General features: G+C 38.7%; 2 protein-coding genes across 6 annotated transcripts in view; one reads left to right on the top strand and one right to left on the bottom strand.

Annotated features, from left to right (window-relative positions):
• The window catches only part of agk (acylglycerol kinase), a 46,564-nt gene extending 40,618 nt beyond the window's left edge, over window positions 1-5,946 (top strand). Inside the window, exon 15 of the mRNA XM_072552217.1 lies at window positions 232-5,946. Coding sequence (XP_072408318.1) covers window positions 232-354 — 123 coding nt within the window. The 3' untranslated portion in view covers window positions 355-5,946. The remainder of the gene's footprint in view (window positions 1-231) is intronic.
• Window positions 5,947-6,914: 968 nt separating this feature from the next.
• LOC140458118 (DENN domain-containing protein 2A) overlaps window positions 6,915-16,872 on the bottom strand; it is a 144,056-nt gene continuing 134,098 nt past the window's right edge. For all 5 annotated transcript variants that reach the window (XM_072552212.1, XM_072552213.1, XM_072552211.1 and 2 more), the window contains 3 exons: window positions 11,590-11,829; window positions 9,484-9,570; window positions 6,915-9,276 (listed from right to left, as the gene is read on the bottom strand). In XM_072552212.1, coding sequence (XP_072408313.1) covers window positions 9,245-9,276; window positions 9,484-9,570; window positions 11,590-11,829 — 359 coding nt within the window. In that variant the 3' untranslated portion in view covers window positions 6,915-9,244. The remainder of the gene's footprint in view (window positions 9,277-9,483; window positions 9,571-11,589; window positions 11,830-16,872) is intronic.

Genomic DNA, 16,872 nt, shown 5'->3' with positions numbered 1-16,872 from the left:
TTTTCATAATAGCTCAACTGCCAATCAGACATCAGAAGATAGTAATCTCTTGAATCATCTCCATAAAGAAAAACTTCAAAATGTCTGGCATTGCCCATTGCTGGATGGCTGAAATATACAGATGAGATTGTATCTTGGAGTGTATTGATTAAAGCATATCCTGCTCATTTCTTTTACAAGAGAGTTGGATCCATTCTGAATGACTGAAGTATTTTCGCTTTTTCTTCTCAGGGAACGCAAGGTTTCTTCAGTATAGATAACGAAGACTATGAAGCTGTCTCTGTGGATGTGAAACTACTTCCTCGAAAACTCAGGTTTTTCTGTGACTCTATCAAAAAGCAACAGCTGCAGTAGTTGCTAACACGCAACATTCAATATCCCTCAGCTAATTTTACCTGTTTACTCAATACATCCATAAAAAGTCTTCTATTATCCTTTTAATTTTGCCGAATCTAATTTTATGTTCAGAAGCACATATTTTGTTTTGATATTCTTGGATTTGTAAGACGACAAGAAGTTGGGGGTTTGGAGTGCAAGAGGACACTGATTTTTAAAAAAACTTGTATTTTCCAAATCAACACTGCCCAATATTACTTGAGACTATGGAATGATCTTGCAGATATTTTCCAAAAGCTGCTGTTGTTTGGAAGCCTTTTTTACTGGATTAGATGAGTTTCCTGCTAGTGTCAATTTTTATTCCACCTTCTTGTACAGGCATCTAGTCTCTGCAAAACTGACCCTTACGAAGAAGGAAATGCAACTGAATCGAGGTTTTGAAATTGGGAACTATAATCCGTCAGTTATACAAAGCTGCAGTAGGTAGTAATCCATTCTTTAGTGTCTGTCTGAAGAGCTTATTGTTTATATAAAAGGAATCTGCATTAGCAATGCTGCTCACATTTTCAGAATGCTTTGAAACACCTTGCAGTTAATGAATTATTCTTGAAAAGTGATCACTTCTGTTGTGTAGATATGAATTTCAATGTTATAGAGTAAGGTTCCACAAACAACAAATGAAGTTAGTTTTTGTGGTACTTTTTGAATATGCTGAATATTTGTCAGAGCTTGTTAATTTTCATAGAGATCTTTTACAACACCTAAACAAGCTGAGAGATAGTTAAACATTACATGAACACTGGCTAGTATAATGCTTGTGTTATTGTCATTTATATGAATTGAACAGAGAAAAATAATTTTACATTTTTGCCAGTTAGTAAATGTTAACTATTTCCAGCACTTTCCATTTTAATTATCAGGTAAGATCTCCTTCCACATGTTCCCTGACCTGCTAGATATTTCCGGCATCTTCTGTTTGCATTTAAAATTTCCAGCATCCACAGTATTTTCCTATTTTAGATGTTAAATGACCAAAGTAGGATGTGGGCTAAAATATACCAAATGTTTATCTGTTAGTACTGTGTTTGTGATGACACTGATTATTTCATAGCTATTATTTCACTATAAGTTTGTGTAAACAAAGGTTGTTTAATAATATCTTCGTATGTGCAAAAATGGTTTTGTAAATGGGATTGACTGACCTGTAAGAATCACGTATTATGGGTGTGGAGGGAGGGAGGGAATCTGTAACTGAATTTCTGTAAAGTCAGATTCTGTACCTCTGAAAATCTCTCTGGTGAAAAAAAAATCCTAATTGTTCCTGCGTGCAAGTTAATGTTCTGTAGCAGAATGCCAATTTAAGAGTGTCACAGTTGTCCTTCAATGAGGCTGCCTGGGGAGAGATACTAGCAGCATTCTTGCATACGTTCTAGCAGCCAGATTAAAAGCATCAAAGGCTGAGATACATCAGCTATTTTTTTAAAGTATAAATGCAGTTGTTTTTCAGAGCAAGACCCCCTGCCCCTACCTGTGGGAAAGCCAGTTAGTTAGGCTCCTGCACAAATGTCCCATTCCTTGTCAAACTGCTGACCAGCCCAAAACTGGCAGCCACCGGGAACAGCAGCTAAGGCCTGGACTGCAGTCTGTTCAGCAGCATTGAAGATTGGGACTGGCAAAAAAAAATCAGTGATTTTTCAGGAAGGCAGACATGATTTGGGAGAGGTGGGTTGAGAGATCAGGCATCAGAACAGGGGGTGACTTTCAATGCCCGTATTCCTATCTCTCCATTCATTCATTTGACCAGATTATGACAAAGTGAAGTACCCCTAAACCTGACAGAAAAGCTGCCTCCTTTGTCGCCTTCTGGAAATGGATAATCAGGCTGGTGGTATGTTGAGGCCTTTAAATGGTTGCAAATTGACCAGTTAAGGGCCTTAATCTGTTTTAGTGTGGGGAAGATGACAATGGACACTCCTGCCCTGCACTATATCGCAGAGGTAACAGGAAGGGGCAGGTATTTTCCTTGAGTCAACCAGCCCAATTATTTCTCTTCCTGCTGTAGAAATGGCAGGAAAACACTGCCCATAGTAATCATTTATCAACTCTTAGCCAAAATCTGTAAGGCTAGGAAGAAGTCTTTCAAAATGTTGTCACCGTATCATCCAAAGTAATTACTGGGTTACTAGTTCAGAGGTAGATATCATGAGGAAGAAGGATCCTGCTTCTTGTTTCTGATGATTTTGTGATCATTTATACAAATATACAAATTAGAAGCAGGAGTAGGCCACTTAGCCCCTCAATCCTGCTGTGTCATTCAATGAGATCATGGGTTGATCTAATTAATCCACAATGTTATCCATCCCTTACAATTTCACATTTTCTTCTGTTATACTCCATTTGCCACATCTTTACCCACTTGACCTATTTGTACATCTTTGTAGCTTTGGATGTCCTCTTTCAACTTACTTCCCTATATTTCTTTGTGTTATCAGCAAATTGTAAATTATTATTTATATAAAATTATAAAGTGTAGGGCCCCCAGCACTGATTCCCCATGTCACAGTACTCATTACATCTTGCCCACCAGAAAATGACTGTTATGTCAACTGTTTCCTGTTGGCTAGCCAATCTTTTAGCCACAATAACTCTTGAAATGGCACCTAATCAAATGCCTTCTGGAAATAAATATAGTAGGTCCACCAGTTTCTTTTCTCATCCTTGGCGTATGTTACTCCCTCAAAGAACTACTTCAAATTAGTTAAGCATAATTTTCCTTTCACAAAATCAAGTTGACTCTGCCTGATTACCTTGAATGTTTTTAAGTGCCTGTCATAACACCTTTAATAATGGCTTCTAACAAGTTGCCTGTGACAAATGTTAAACCATTGTAACCTGCAATTTCTTGTTTTCAGTTTTTTTTTGACTAAAGGAGTTATGTTCAGTAATTTCCAATTTAATGGAACTTGTAATGTATTTCTAGAATTTTGGAAAATTATACCCAATATATCAACTATCTTACTAAGTCCTTGTGTTGGGACCTAGGCTATAATCCATCAGAATCCAGGGGTCTATCAGCCTGTAGCTCCAACAATTTGATCAGTACTTGTTCATAGTAATTATGATCTTGAATTCCTCTCTCCCTTCCATTTCCTGATTTACAGCTGTTTCTAGAATGTTACTAGAATACTCTGTGAAGAGAGATGCAAAATACCTGTTTAATTCATCTGCCAGTTTATTTTTCATTACGTCCAGAATCATTTTCTATATGTTCACTTTAGCACCTCCTTTCTTTTTCAAATATGTATAGAAACTCTTAATATTTGTTTTTATATTTCTTGCTTATTTTCTTTTGGACCCAAAAGTTTTCCTTATAATTCTTGCCACTCTGCTTTTGCTTTAAGTTTGATACCATCTTTAACATTTCTAGTTGACCATAGAGAATGATTCTGTGCTTGCAGCCTTTCCTTGATGGAACAAATCTATTCTGTATATTCTTAAATGTCTGTCACTTTGCTGTCCAAAATGCTGTTGTTTAAAGTTTAAAATATTGGAACTAAATGTAAAATTTATGCCTGTTATACTTGGCTGCACCTAGGAATGCCTTCACAATGAGGTTATGAATTAATTGTAACTTCTGCACAGTCAGGTCTTGTAGAGCCTGCTCTCTGCTTGGCTCTCGAATGTGCTATTCTAAGAAACTGTCCTGAAAAACATTCAATGAAAGCCTTATCTCGGCTAACCTTTTTGCCAGTCTGATGTTTCCAGTCTATATATAGATTTTAAAAACTTCATGACAATTACCAGACTTTGCTGACAAGATCCTACTATTTCTTCTTGTATACTCTGTCCTACTGTGTGGTAACTGTTGGGGTCAGTACACCCCATCCACAAGTGACTTCTTGCATTTGGACAGAGATGAAAAATAACAAACCATTCTTACATCTTGCTTTCCAGCACTTAAGGTATTCAAGGATATGAGTCAAAGGTAGAAATATGGAATTAGGCCACAGATCAGCCTTGATTACAGGCTCAAGGGGCTGAATGGCCTATTCCTGTTCCGATGTACGCAGTTAATCTTTCTTTCTACTGGGCTAATACCTCCTTTATTAATATTTTGTTCATGCAGAGGTATTTAGGCCTACAGGTATTTGTTCTTCAGATTTTTACATCAAAGACATAATGATAATTTGAGTGTGGGGCAACAAGGCAACTTGCAGATCATAGATACCTAAATCAGTGTCTGCCTAGCTTTGTTAGCAGGAAGATATTCCACCTGTTGGAATCTTACTTGCAAACTCTATCTATTAACAACAATAGTCCAGATATTCTGATGGCCAGAGAGTTGTTGGAGCAGCCTAGCAGCTGACTCTGAATCGTCCAGAGTTTTTAATTTTCCAATGTAGAAAAATATGATTCCCCAATGTATGGGATGCCCGAGTTTGTTAAAATTGGAGAATTCAGAGGGTTCCAACTCACTTAGGCATAATATTTACCCAGGAAACGTTACTATTAAACTGACCCCTCGATCTCTACCACCTTCCTGCACTCCTTAGGACCCTTGACAACCACACCCACCAACTGTTTGGCCTAACAGTGCTTCAAGATGACTGATAGGAAACATAGATACCTGCTTCAGCCATGGCTATTTATTTCTGACATCAAGCAATATCAGATGTTGAAAACATGTGCAATCCTCAACACTTAAAACCATCCAATTCTTGTATTGGCAAAAATTAACTGTGCATTAACATTGATTTCTATGTTGCTGCTTATAATGTCTTTTGTGCTCCTTTTATCTTGTACAGCTGAAGCAAGGCTCTTACTAATTTATATTTCATTAGGAATACTGCTAGATAAGTAATGACTTGAGGTTCATACCTAATAAAACAGCCAATCTAATGGGGAGATTTTGACTGTTATGAATTTAGAAAAACGAAGAGAACTTTGTTGGTATTTTAACTTTTATATGGCAATATGTTTAAAGCAGATGATGGAGTGATCATGCTAGAGTACCTTTGCAGGGACATTCAAAACCTATTGACATCTGTGACAGTCACAAAAAATGCATGAAAATTAACAGCTTTATTTCCCAGTTATTCTTTGCTTTTGTGTAATTTGTTTTAGAAAGTTTATACTTTGGGAAATGTATTTTGTTATGCAATATCCATTAAAACTTGCCAAAAACGTAAAACCAAAATGCCAGAGACATGGACAGAAACATTCACAGCATATTTAAAGATTTTCTCATAAGTATCTTTCCCTGCAATGCTTGTTATGCTAATACATTGACCACATTCAAATCAACCTGCCTGTTCTAAGCAGTGTTTGTACAATCAAACATAGAGTGCTATATGAAGAACAATTCAGCAAATTATTGGAAATTGCTGGACTTGCTTCAATTCCCTATAATACACCATGGTTCTCCATTACAAAATATTTGAAACTTTAATCTGGAAATGAAGAGGAAATAGGTGGAGAAAAAAAGTCTCTGGATCAAAGAGAATGGAAGAGCTTGGAACCATCACAAGCCAGGATATTGCAACAACATAAAATTCTTTCCTGCTGGAAAGCATGTACTTCATTTACATTGAATAAAAAGTCCTCAAGTATTTCTTGCTTTGTTTTAAGATAACAAATTATTCAATTCTGATACCATGCAGGTTTCCAAAAATTAAGTGACTTTTTTGCAGCACTCTGGTGTACAATGTTTTTATTGTCGCAAACAACTACTTTGTCCAGGCAAACCTATGTCCCCACACTACTAAAACTGATTGTATGGCCATTTGTCACATTGGTGTTTATGGGGCCTTGTTAATTGATTACCAGCATTTCCACATTACAACAGTAACCACATTTCAGGAAATACTTCATGAGGTGGAATGCCCTGAGGTTATAAAAGAAACCATATCAGTGCAAACTCTGTTGAGATTTGCCTCTCCATTTAATGCATTTAAAAATGTTTTTTAAATTGACCATCCATACCCAACAAAATTAATTTGACAAATTACAAACAACAGACTTTGGTTAATCAGATCACTGAAATAAATAGAATTTTCTTTAAGTTACATGATACGATCCCAACTTTTATAGTGTTATACTCTAGCTATAGGAAATAGAAGTGACAGGGAGCATGTTTTAAGTGGACTCCATTCAGTTTGGACCATCCTCTCCTTTGAATTAGGTTTCAAAAATCCCATTCCCAATTATAAGACAAAACATTATGTCACAATGTAAACAACATATTGTGGACATGTGCATGTACACACTTTCATATTAATCATTTGCCTTAAACATCTGACTCTCTGAATAGAGAGCTCTATGTTATCCTTTTCTCTACAAATCCCTCCAGTCACCTTATTGCTGTCACAGTTCCATTTTGTCTTTTACTTCAGTACACTGCACCCAATAATTGATCCTGTAATGGAGTAGTTCAGCAGAGAGGTGGTTGGTCCAAATCAAGAGAATGAATAGTGCTCAAGGACAAGATTTTCTCATGAAGCTTTTGACTACAAAAGTTAGCAAAATTAGAAAAAAATACCACAAGCCTACTTTAAAAATGAAACCTTGCACCAAATGGAGTCAATTCAATGTTTATCTCAGCACCTGAATCTCTGCTCACTGAAGTATCATATACAGAGTAATGGAGGATGTTGACCCATGAAAGTACAATTCCAAAGTATTCTGAATTGGATGGAGATCTGATACTCTTGACAAAGTGAGATCCTAATCTCAGCTGACCGCAGAGAAAGAGTTGACCGTGATTGAAGCATTTCTCTCCCAGAACTGGGAAGGTAATAGAGATTGGAAGTGATATCTCATCTCCATATTGTCATTATTGTGCAATTTCTAAAGGCTAGTTAAAGAGTAGCATTGACTGGCAACACGCTACTCATTTGAATATTCTCTGTGCTGAGGAATGACAGATGATAGAGGGATGAGAAAAAAATCTGGATTCCAGATTTGACAGTTCCCATCACCAAGGATTAGTTCCATAGGGTATTTGTTCACACTTTGCTAATCAAAGTTGAGCACATCCAAAGTAAATACTGAACTGACTTGTTCAGCAGTTGGAGTGCTTCTAAAAGACTAGCATTCTGGAATTTCTTTTTGCTAGGAATATGTAAACTAAGAGCCTCCTAGTAATCATGCTGGTATTATAATTTGTCTATGTTAAACTAGAGTAGAAGCTACATTACAGTGGTTAAAACATCAGTGCCCTTTTATGTGAAACCTATTTCAATGTGCATAGTTACTTTATGATTCACTCTCAGCCTCTTGTAAATATTTTCTGTATTGTTAAATCTCTTCCTGCACTAGTTGTCAGTCTAACTCTAAGCTTGAAAAATCAGTCTAGCAACATGCAGTCATTGCTGGACACTACTGATTTTTCAGATGTATGTATGCTTGCTAGAAAAAGTGCAGATCTCTGAAGAGAACTGTGTTACAACCGTTCATGGTGTTGAGGGTCCACAGGTAATATGCAAAAAATGGCAAACTGATCAACTTACAATTACTCTCTTCTGCTGCAAGCCAGCTCTTTGTGTTTTATTGCAAAATTTGATTTTTTGTACTTTGCAATCTACAGCATAAATCTTGTTGCTAAAAGATCTGCAGCACACTAAATCCTGCTTGAGAGTATTGTAATCTAATTATCTGCATACAGTCAAGGCTGAGTGAGACCACTACAGAAAGAAACTCTTGCAGACCCATCTTGCTAGTTTGTGTTTAACAGCATACAGAAAACAAGCTGAATTTAAAAAAAATATTATAAGCCTTTGGATATGGATAGTTGCTGGATTTGTCTAGAAGGTGAGCGGTAACATTTTCATATTTACCATTACCTCAAATATGGACAGATATTTGTTAAGAGCAACCAAAGAAGGCTTATTTCAAATGAAATGAAATTGGATACTCCCTTATACTCTCCCAAACCAAGAACTCCTCAAAAGTTTTCTATCAACTTATGGTGTCAATAATAATTCAATTTTGAATGCTACAAAGACATGCAATTCGGACAATAGACATTATATTGATACAGTCAAGTGGTTCTGAAGTTTGACAATACTATACATTATGATAATATACTTGGACCTCTGGCTTCATTCCATGCATTGTGTACCTCATCCCTCAGCATATTGGTCCCATTATCAAGCAAAGTCTTTACCGAACACTTCTAGTCCCTCCCTCACTGACCAGCACAAATGCACATTATGTACAGTACAAGATTGTACTGATCAATCATATTGTTCATGCCAAACTCCTGACAGTAAAATCATATTACAATCTTAAACCCAGTATTCTCTCATTTGACAATGTGTTACACAGAGAATGACAGACTTTTCAAACATCGTGCTGCAGTTATATTTCTGGTGTATCATGCTAAACTGAAAAGGACAAAGATTGTGGCTCCTGAGTATTAACAGTAGAGTTCAAACCAAGTTTTTAGAAAAAAAGTGTCTGAAGTCAGTCTTTATTAATTCACAAATTTACAAATGTCTACTTTTTCTTTCCTCTTCCTTCATCTTCCAGCACGTGCCATGCCTGTTTTACTGTAGACCGCTCCCAAATAGTACTTTCTCCATCCTTTGCTTGTTTCTCCAACTCTTCTACAGATTAGGGTGTGACACCCTGCAGGTAATCTTTATCCAATGAGATGTGAAAGCCAAACAGAGACAAGGTAGACTTCATGCAAGTCTAAATAATAAATATTCAATGGAACTGGGTTTTATTCCCCCTCAAGGCTTTCACATTAGATCGAGCACAGCTTTGAAGCAACAGTCTCCCTTTTCTCTTCAACAGATATTGCTGTAATGACAATCTAAAATCAATGATCCATCAAATCAAAGAAAAAGTGACTCTGCTAGATTTAGCCTTCTTTCGCATTAAGATGCCTTTCAAATGATTAGTTTTACTTCTTGTGAAGGAATTTCATTTTACTTCCTAGAAATAGACAAACATTTGGTTAACTTTCACAAAATTGAAAGTATGAACATCAAACAGACAAAAAAAGCTAATATCTACTTATGCAAGAAATGAAACTTAAAATATTGACTAAGACAGTTGGTAATCCACAAAGTGTGAAGATCATAAATGACTGAAAGAAATTGATCCAAGTCCTATTTCGAAAGCAAATGAAAATGCATTTACCTAGGCCTCTAAGAAATCGGTTCATCCCTCTTTGTTCACTCCCAGGGAGAGATTCAAGATAGTCCTGTGCTCGGACCTCAAATAACCCTGCAGACGATAAAAAATATTTACATAAGGAATGGGTACATTAGGAAAAATAGGGCTAACATGTCAGAGCATGCACCTCAACATAAGTGCTGCAAGACACCCACTTCCTTCTATCTTTTCTTGCTTCTCCATTTCCCACATAGGCATGTAGGATATGTCACAGATAACGTTTATCTAATAATAACTGAAAGCTAGGTTCTGATGAACATACCAAAGGCAAGCCCATATAAATATTCAATAGAATTGGTGTTATTGCCCACCCAAGACCTCTTCTTGGTTACTCTGTTAAACCAGTGTATTAAGGGTAAGTTACATTTGAATGATTCATTGAACACTACCTTCTTAACTCAGAAACCTGACCATTGGCAGAATCATATCAGTTCTGAGTACTGGGTACAGTCTTCCCACCTCTAACCAGCCATAAAAACCCTTGACCCCATCAAACCCTTTGTAAAGGAGCTGCAAGATCACCAAAAACTTTATTTGGAAGCACTAGCTTTCATCAGGTGGTTGTGCAGTACAAGATCATAAGACACAGAATTTATAGTAAAAGATTAGTGTCATTCAGTGATATATTGAACAAAGCTGGATTGTTAAGTCTTTCACCTTTAAGAATGCAGGTTTTAGTTCATTAATATGTAAATCCCAGAATTTCTTTTAAGTCACTTCTCAAGATAACATTAGTTTTTATAACAAAAGGTGACATTTCAGTTCAGACAATGCCTTAAAGATGTGAGGTCAGAGTCTGTCTGTATCCCAATCTTGAGTCAAACTGGTTTGATTAGATTATATTCCCTACAATGTGGAACAGGCCATTTGGCTCAACAAGTTCACACAAACTCCAAAGAGTAACCCATCCAGACCTATTCCCCTACCCTATAGACAATAGACAATAGATGCAGGAGTAGGCCATTCAGCCCTTCGAGCCTGCAACGCCATTCAATATGATCATGGCTGATCATTCCCAATCAGTATCCTGTTCCAGCCTTATCTCCATAACCCTTGACTCCACTATCTTTAAGAGCTCTATCCAATTTTACTTACCCCTGACTAATGCACCTAACACTATGGGCAATTTAGTATGGCCAATTTACCTGACCTGCACATTGTTGGATTGTGGGAGTAAACCCACACAGATACGGGAGAATGTGCAAACTCCACGCAGTCACCCAAGGCTGGAATTGAACCCAGGTTCCTGGCGCTTTGAGGCAGTACTGCCAACCACCGTGCCATATGGCTCTATTTCCAAAGTAGAACTTGCAAAATATTACATGTAGTGACTGCCTGCAGATTGTGCATTTTTGAGCAAAATAGAATGTATCTGCAAATACAAATTCACTGCATAGACTTATGTGTGTGTGCATATATGAGAGACAGAGTGTGTTTGCATGTGTGAAAGCTTGGCAAAGTGTGTGTGTGTGTGTGTGTGTGTGTGTGTGTGTGTGTGTGTGATGGAGGATAAGCCTGTGAGAGGGTGTGTGTGAGAGAAAGAGAGTGGGTGAGAGTGTACAGTGTAGTGGGGTCACCTGTAGAGTGACATGTACCCAATGTCCTGGTTGAGGCCATCCCAATGGGTACCAAACTTGGCTATCAACCTCTGCTCAGCCACTCTGCATTGTTGCCCATCATCAATATATCGCTTCAGTTGCGTGACACAGTGATCTTTTGCTATAAATTCTGTGTTTTATGATTCTGCTCCACAGCTACCTGATGAAGGAGCAGCACTCTGAAAGCCTGTGCTTCCAAATAAACCTGTTGTGCGATTTTTAACTGTTTAACACAAGTTCAACACTGGTGCCTCCACATCATGCTTTATTTCAGACAGTCTGAGGGGGGGAACAGAATACATTTTATTAAATGTTTCCATAAGGACAGCATTTGTATGTTATAATCATATTATTTATTCTTATATGTGACATGGTTAACTAACAAAATACATGAATGAGTTTGACAAAGTTGTAAGGTAGGGGGTGAAAGGTAGGAGGGAAGAAGCGGCAATATTATGACTAGTGTTTTCACCTTTCACCCCGAGTTTTCTTAGTTCTCGATCTTGAATGAATCCACCAAACATCTGTGTTTCCATGAAAACTTCCAGAAACCGTCGGACACTTTTTGACGTGATAGACTTGCGAAATGCCTCCCAAAGGAATAATCTTTCGTCTTTCTCATTGGAAGTCATGTACAAAGAGTAGTGACCGACTATTTCCACAAAGAAACGGACAAAGGTCTCAGACACCACACTATTAAGACAGCCAGGATCTACAAAGAGAAATGAACATAAACCACAATATTAATTTTGATAGGGAGGCTTGCGTGACTCCATAACAATGTGCTATTTGCAAGTGTGTAAGTATTTATGTATGCTTCCCCATTGTTACAATTGATGCACAGACGGAGAACTTTAAGCCAATCATTGTAAATTCAATTTGGTACAGTTCTGGGGAAAGATATGAGGGGGATTAAGAAGTGGGAGTGGAAATTGTAGAACTAATTAAATAGGTTTTCACAAAGTGTAAGCGCAGAGAGAGTGGGAAGTGAGGGGATCACAGTATTGATTAAGAAACTGATTAATGCAGTAAGGAGGGGTGATACCTTGAAAAGATCATCAAATGTAGACCAAGTGGGTAGAAATAAACAATAGAAATGGGCAAACAAGCTGTTGAATATGTATTATAGGTCCCAAAACAATCAAGGAGGGACACAGGAATAAATGTGTAATCAAATTTCAGAGGTGTAAGAGAAATAATGCAGTAATAGGAGATTTTAACTACACAAATATAAACTGGAGTACTTTTAGTGCGCAATATAGGGAGGGAGCAAAATACTTAAATTGCATTCAGGAGAATTTTTCTTTTAGCCAACACATAATAAGCCCCACAAGGAAGAGGGCAGCTCTGGACCTAATGAGGAAATTAGCTGGGGCAGGTAGAAAGTGCATCAGTGAGGGTGTATTTTGGAGATAGTAACCATAACTCAAATAGATTTAGGATGGTTATGGAAAAGGAAAAGGATGGGCTGGGAATAAAAATTCTAAACTGGGAAAAAGCTTTTAAGATACAATTTGTCTGAAATAGATCAGGAATAGCTACTTGTAGCTAAAACGGTCAGAGCAGTGGAAGGCCTTCAAGGAGGAAATGGCAAGGGCATTGGGCAAAAATGTTTTTGTAAAGACAATGGGTAGGACCAAGACCAGATCACTCTGGATATAAAGGAACAGGAAGGCTGATTTTTTTTTAACAAAAGGAAGCTCATGGAAAATACTGAGAGGTCAATATGGTAGAGTCCCTCAAGAAGAATAAAAACTGCAGGGGAAACTTAAAAAGGAAAGCTAGCTAGAATAAAAGAAAACCTGAAGGATTTATAAAAAATATATAAAGAGCAAAAGAATAACCAAAGAAAAGGTACGTCCCATACAGGTAACGTCTGCTTGGACCAGAAGATGTGAACACAGTCTTTAATGAATACTTTGTAATGGTCTTCACAATGAAAAAGAATAACACACACATAGATATCAGGGAGGAGTGTTAAGTATTAAAATAACATAGAGGTTATGGTGCTGAACAAGTTAGCTGCCTTAACTATCTGTCTAACCTCAATTGTGGGGAAGTTATTAGAAATAATTCTGAGGGACAGAATAAATCTGCATTTGAAGACCCACAGATTAATCACAGATAGTTAGCATGGACTTGCTGAGCGAAGGTCATATCCTAATAAATATGATTGAATCTTTTGAGGGAGTAACCAGGAATCCTGATGAGGGTAATATATTTTATGTGGTCTACATGGACTTTAGCGAGGCTTGTGATAAGGTTCCTCATGGCTGATGGTCAAGAAAGAGGATATGCAGGAATGTAGACCAAAGACCATAAGGGCAGAAATTAAGCCATTTGGCCCATCAAGTCTGCTCATAGAGTCACAGAGACATACAGCACGGAAACAGACCCTTCAGTCCAACTCGTCCATGCCGACCAGATATCCCAACCCAATTGAGTCCCACTTACCAGCACCTGGCCCATATTCCTTCCAACCCCTCCTATTCATATTCTCATCCGGATGCCTTTTAAATGTTGTAATTGTGCTAGCCTGAACCACTTCCTCTGGCAGCTCATTCCATACATGTACCACCCTCTGCGTGAAAATGTTGCTCCTAGGATCTCTTATATATCTTTCCCCTCTCACCCTAAACCTTTGCCCTCTAATCCTGGACTCCCTTACCCCAGGAAAGAGACTTTTGTTTATTTATCCATGTCCCTCATGATTTTACAAACCTCTATAACCTCTCCCCTCAGCCTCCAACGCTCCAGGGAAAACAGCCCCAGCCTATTCAACTTCTCCCTTTGGCTCAAATCCTCCAACCCTGGCAACATCCTTGTAAATCTTTTCTGAACCCTTTCAAGTTTCACAACATCTTTCCGATAGGAAGGAGACCAGAATTGCACATAATATTCCAACAGTGGCCTAACCAATGTCCTGTACAGCCGCAACATGGCCCCCCAACTCCTATACTCAATGCCCTGATCAATAAACGAAAGCATACCAAATGCCTTCTTCACTATCCTATCTACCTGTGACTCCACTTACAAGGAACCATGAACCTGCACTTCAAGGTCTCTTTTTCAGCAACACATTCTAAGACCTTATCATTATGTGTGTACAAGTTCTGAAAATGTGTTGCTGGAAAAGCGCAGCAGGTCAGGCAGCATCCAAGGAACAGGAGAATCGACGTTTCGGGCATAAGTCCTTCTGAAGCAGGCTGCCTGACCTGCTGCGCTTTTCCAGCAACACATTTTCAGCTCTGATCTCCAGCATCTGCAGTCCTCACTTTCTCCTGTGTACAAGTTCTGCCTTGTACAAGTTCTCCAAAATGCAGCACCTCACATTTATTTAAATTAAACTCCATTTGCCACTCATTGGCCCATTTGATCAAGATGCTATACACGGAGGTAATTTTCTTCGCTGTCCACTCCACTTCAAATTTTGGTGTCATCTGCAAACTTACTAAGTAGTTTGCTGATGACATAAAAATTGATCCAGTGGTAAATAATGACAACAGTTGTGACCTGCAGGAGGATATCAATGACTGGTCAGGTGGGCAGAGCTGTAGCAAATGTAATTCAACACAAAAATGTGAGGTAATGCACTTGGAGAGGGCTAACAAGGCAAGGGATTACAAAATGAATGATAAGACCCTGCAAAGTACTGAAGATCAGAGGGACCTTGGAGAGAACATCCATAGATCCCTGAAGGTAGCAGGTCAGGTAGGTAAGCTGGTCAAGAAAGCATATATAACTTGCCTTTATTAGCCAAGGCATAGAAATAAGAACAGGAACATTATCTAGAACTGTATAAATCACTGGTTATCCACATCCGGTTTCCTCCCACAATTCAAAGATGTGCAGTTGAATTGGCCATGAGAAATTGCCCATAGTGTTAGGTGCATTAGTCTGAGGGAAATGGGTCTGGGTGGATTACTCTTCAAAGGGTCAGTATGGGCTTGTTGGCCTGTTTCCACACTGTAGGGAATCTAATCTTTAAAAAAAAAACTGGAGTACTGTGTGCAGTTCTGGTCACCATATTGTAGGAAAGATAGGATTACTAGAGAGGGTGCAGGGGCAGTATACAAGGATGTTCCCTGGACTGGTGGGTCTGAGCTGTGAAGAACAACTGGTTAGATTGGGGTTGTTTTCCTTGGAGAAGAAAAGGTTGAGAGGGGACTGGATAAAGGTGTACAAAATTATGAGGTAGAGTGGATTAGAAGGCACTTTTTCCAATAGCAGAGGTGTCAATAACCCGGGGCATAGATTTAAGATAAGAGTTAGAAGGTTAAGTGGAGAGTGGAGGAGACATATCTTCACCAGGGGGTGATGAGAATTTGCAACACAATGCCTGAAGGAGTGATTGAGTCAGAAACTCTAATAACATTTAAGCAGTGTTCAGATAAGTTGTAATAGCTTCCAGGAGGAACGACAAACCAAATAATCACTTTTCATTTCTGGAACCTTCTAAGTGCATAGAGTTATAGAGGTGTATACAGCACGGAAACAGACCCTTTGGCCAAACTCCTCCATGCCGACTAGGTTTCCTAAACTAAACCAGTCCCATTTGCCTGTTTTTGGACCATATCCTTCTAAACATTTCCTATCCATATGTCTATCCAAACGTCTTTTAAATGTTGTAATTGTACCCACCTCTACTATTTCCTTTGGCGGCTCCTTCCATATATGCAGCGCTCTCTATATGAAAACGTTAATCCTCAGGTCACTTTGAAATCTTTCCCCTCTCACCTTAAACGTATGCCCTCTAGTTTTAGACTCCCTTACCCCGGGAAAAAGACCTTGGCTATTCACCTTATCTGTGCCCCTCATGATTTTATAAACCTCTAAGGTCATCCCTCAGCCTCCTACATTGCGGAGAAGAAAATCCCAGTTTCACTTTGTAATTCAAAGCTTCCAGTCTTGTAAATCTTTTTTGCACCCTTTCCAGTTTAATAACATCCTTCCCATAGTATTGCGACCAGAATTGTAAATAGTACTCCAAATGTGGCCTTACCAATATCCTGTACAGCTGTAACATGATGTCCCAACTCCTGTACTCAATGCTCTGACCAATGAAAGCAAGCATGCCAAATGCTTCCTTCACAACCCTGTTCTATCTGTGCACGTTTTTAATTTTCTGCATGGTGTTGTTACTGCTGCTTATATTATTATTAATAGACCTGCTTCATAGTTATAAACTACACTGAAAGCAGTATGATAGATACCACCAGACTGCAAAAGCCTAGGGGAGCACAAGACAGCCAGTAACTCCGTGCCAACTCTCGCCTCAGAATCTGAACGTTGTGGGTTCAAGTCCATCTGCAGAAACTTGAGCTGTAAATCTAATCTAAAATGTCAGTACAGTAGCAGGGAAGCTGTGCACCCATGCAGTACAGGGGGTGTTGTGTACCTGTGCAGTGCTGGGGGAGTTCTGCACCCATGCAGTACTCGGGGAGCTATGCACCCATGCAGTACTAGGGGAATCGTCCAGTACTGGGGGAGTTCTGCACCCATGCAGTACTCGGGGAGCTATGCACCCATGCAGTACTAGGGGAATCATCCAGTACTGGGGGAGTTCTGCACCCATGCAGTACTCGGGGAGCTATGCACCCATGCAGTACTAGGGGAACCATCCAGTACTGGGGGAGTTCTGCCCCAGAAGTGTTGTCCATATGATGAAATGCAAAACTCAGGCCCAGTCTGCACTTTGAGGTGGTCTTAAAAATATCCCATGACATTATTCTGAGAAAGAACAGGGGAGTTTATT

The sequence above is a fragment of the Chiloscyllium punctatum genome, chromosome 32 (assembly GCF_047496795.1).
Source record: "Chiloscyllium punctatum isolate Juve2018m chromosome 32, sChiPun1.3, whole genome shotgun sequence".
Taxonomy (NCBI): Eukaryota; Metazoa; Chordata; class Chondrichthyes; order Orectolobiformes; family Hemiscylliidae; genus Chiloscyllium; species Chiloscyllium punctatum.
The sequence above is the reverse complement of the archived record's forward strand: the minus strand, read 5'-3'. Positions and strand labels throughout refer to the sequence as shown.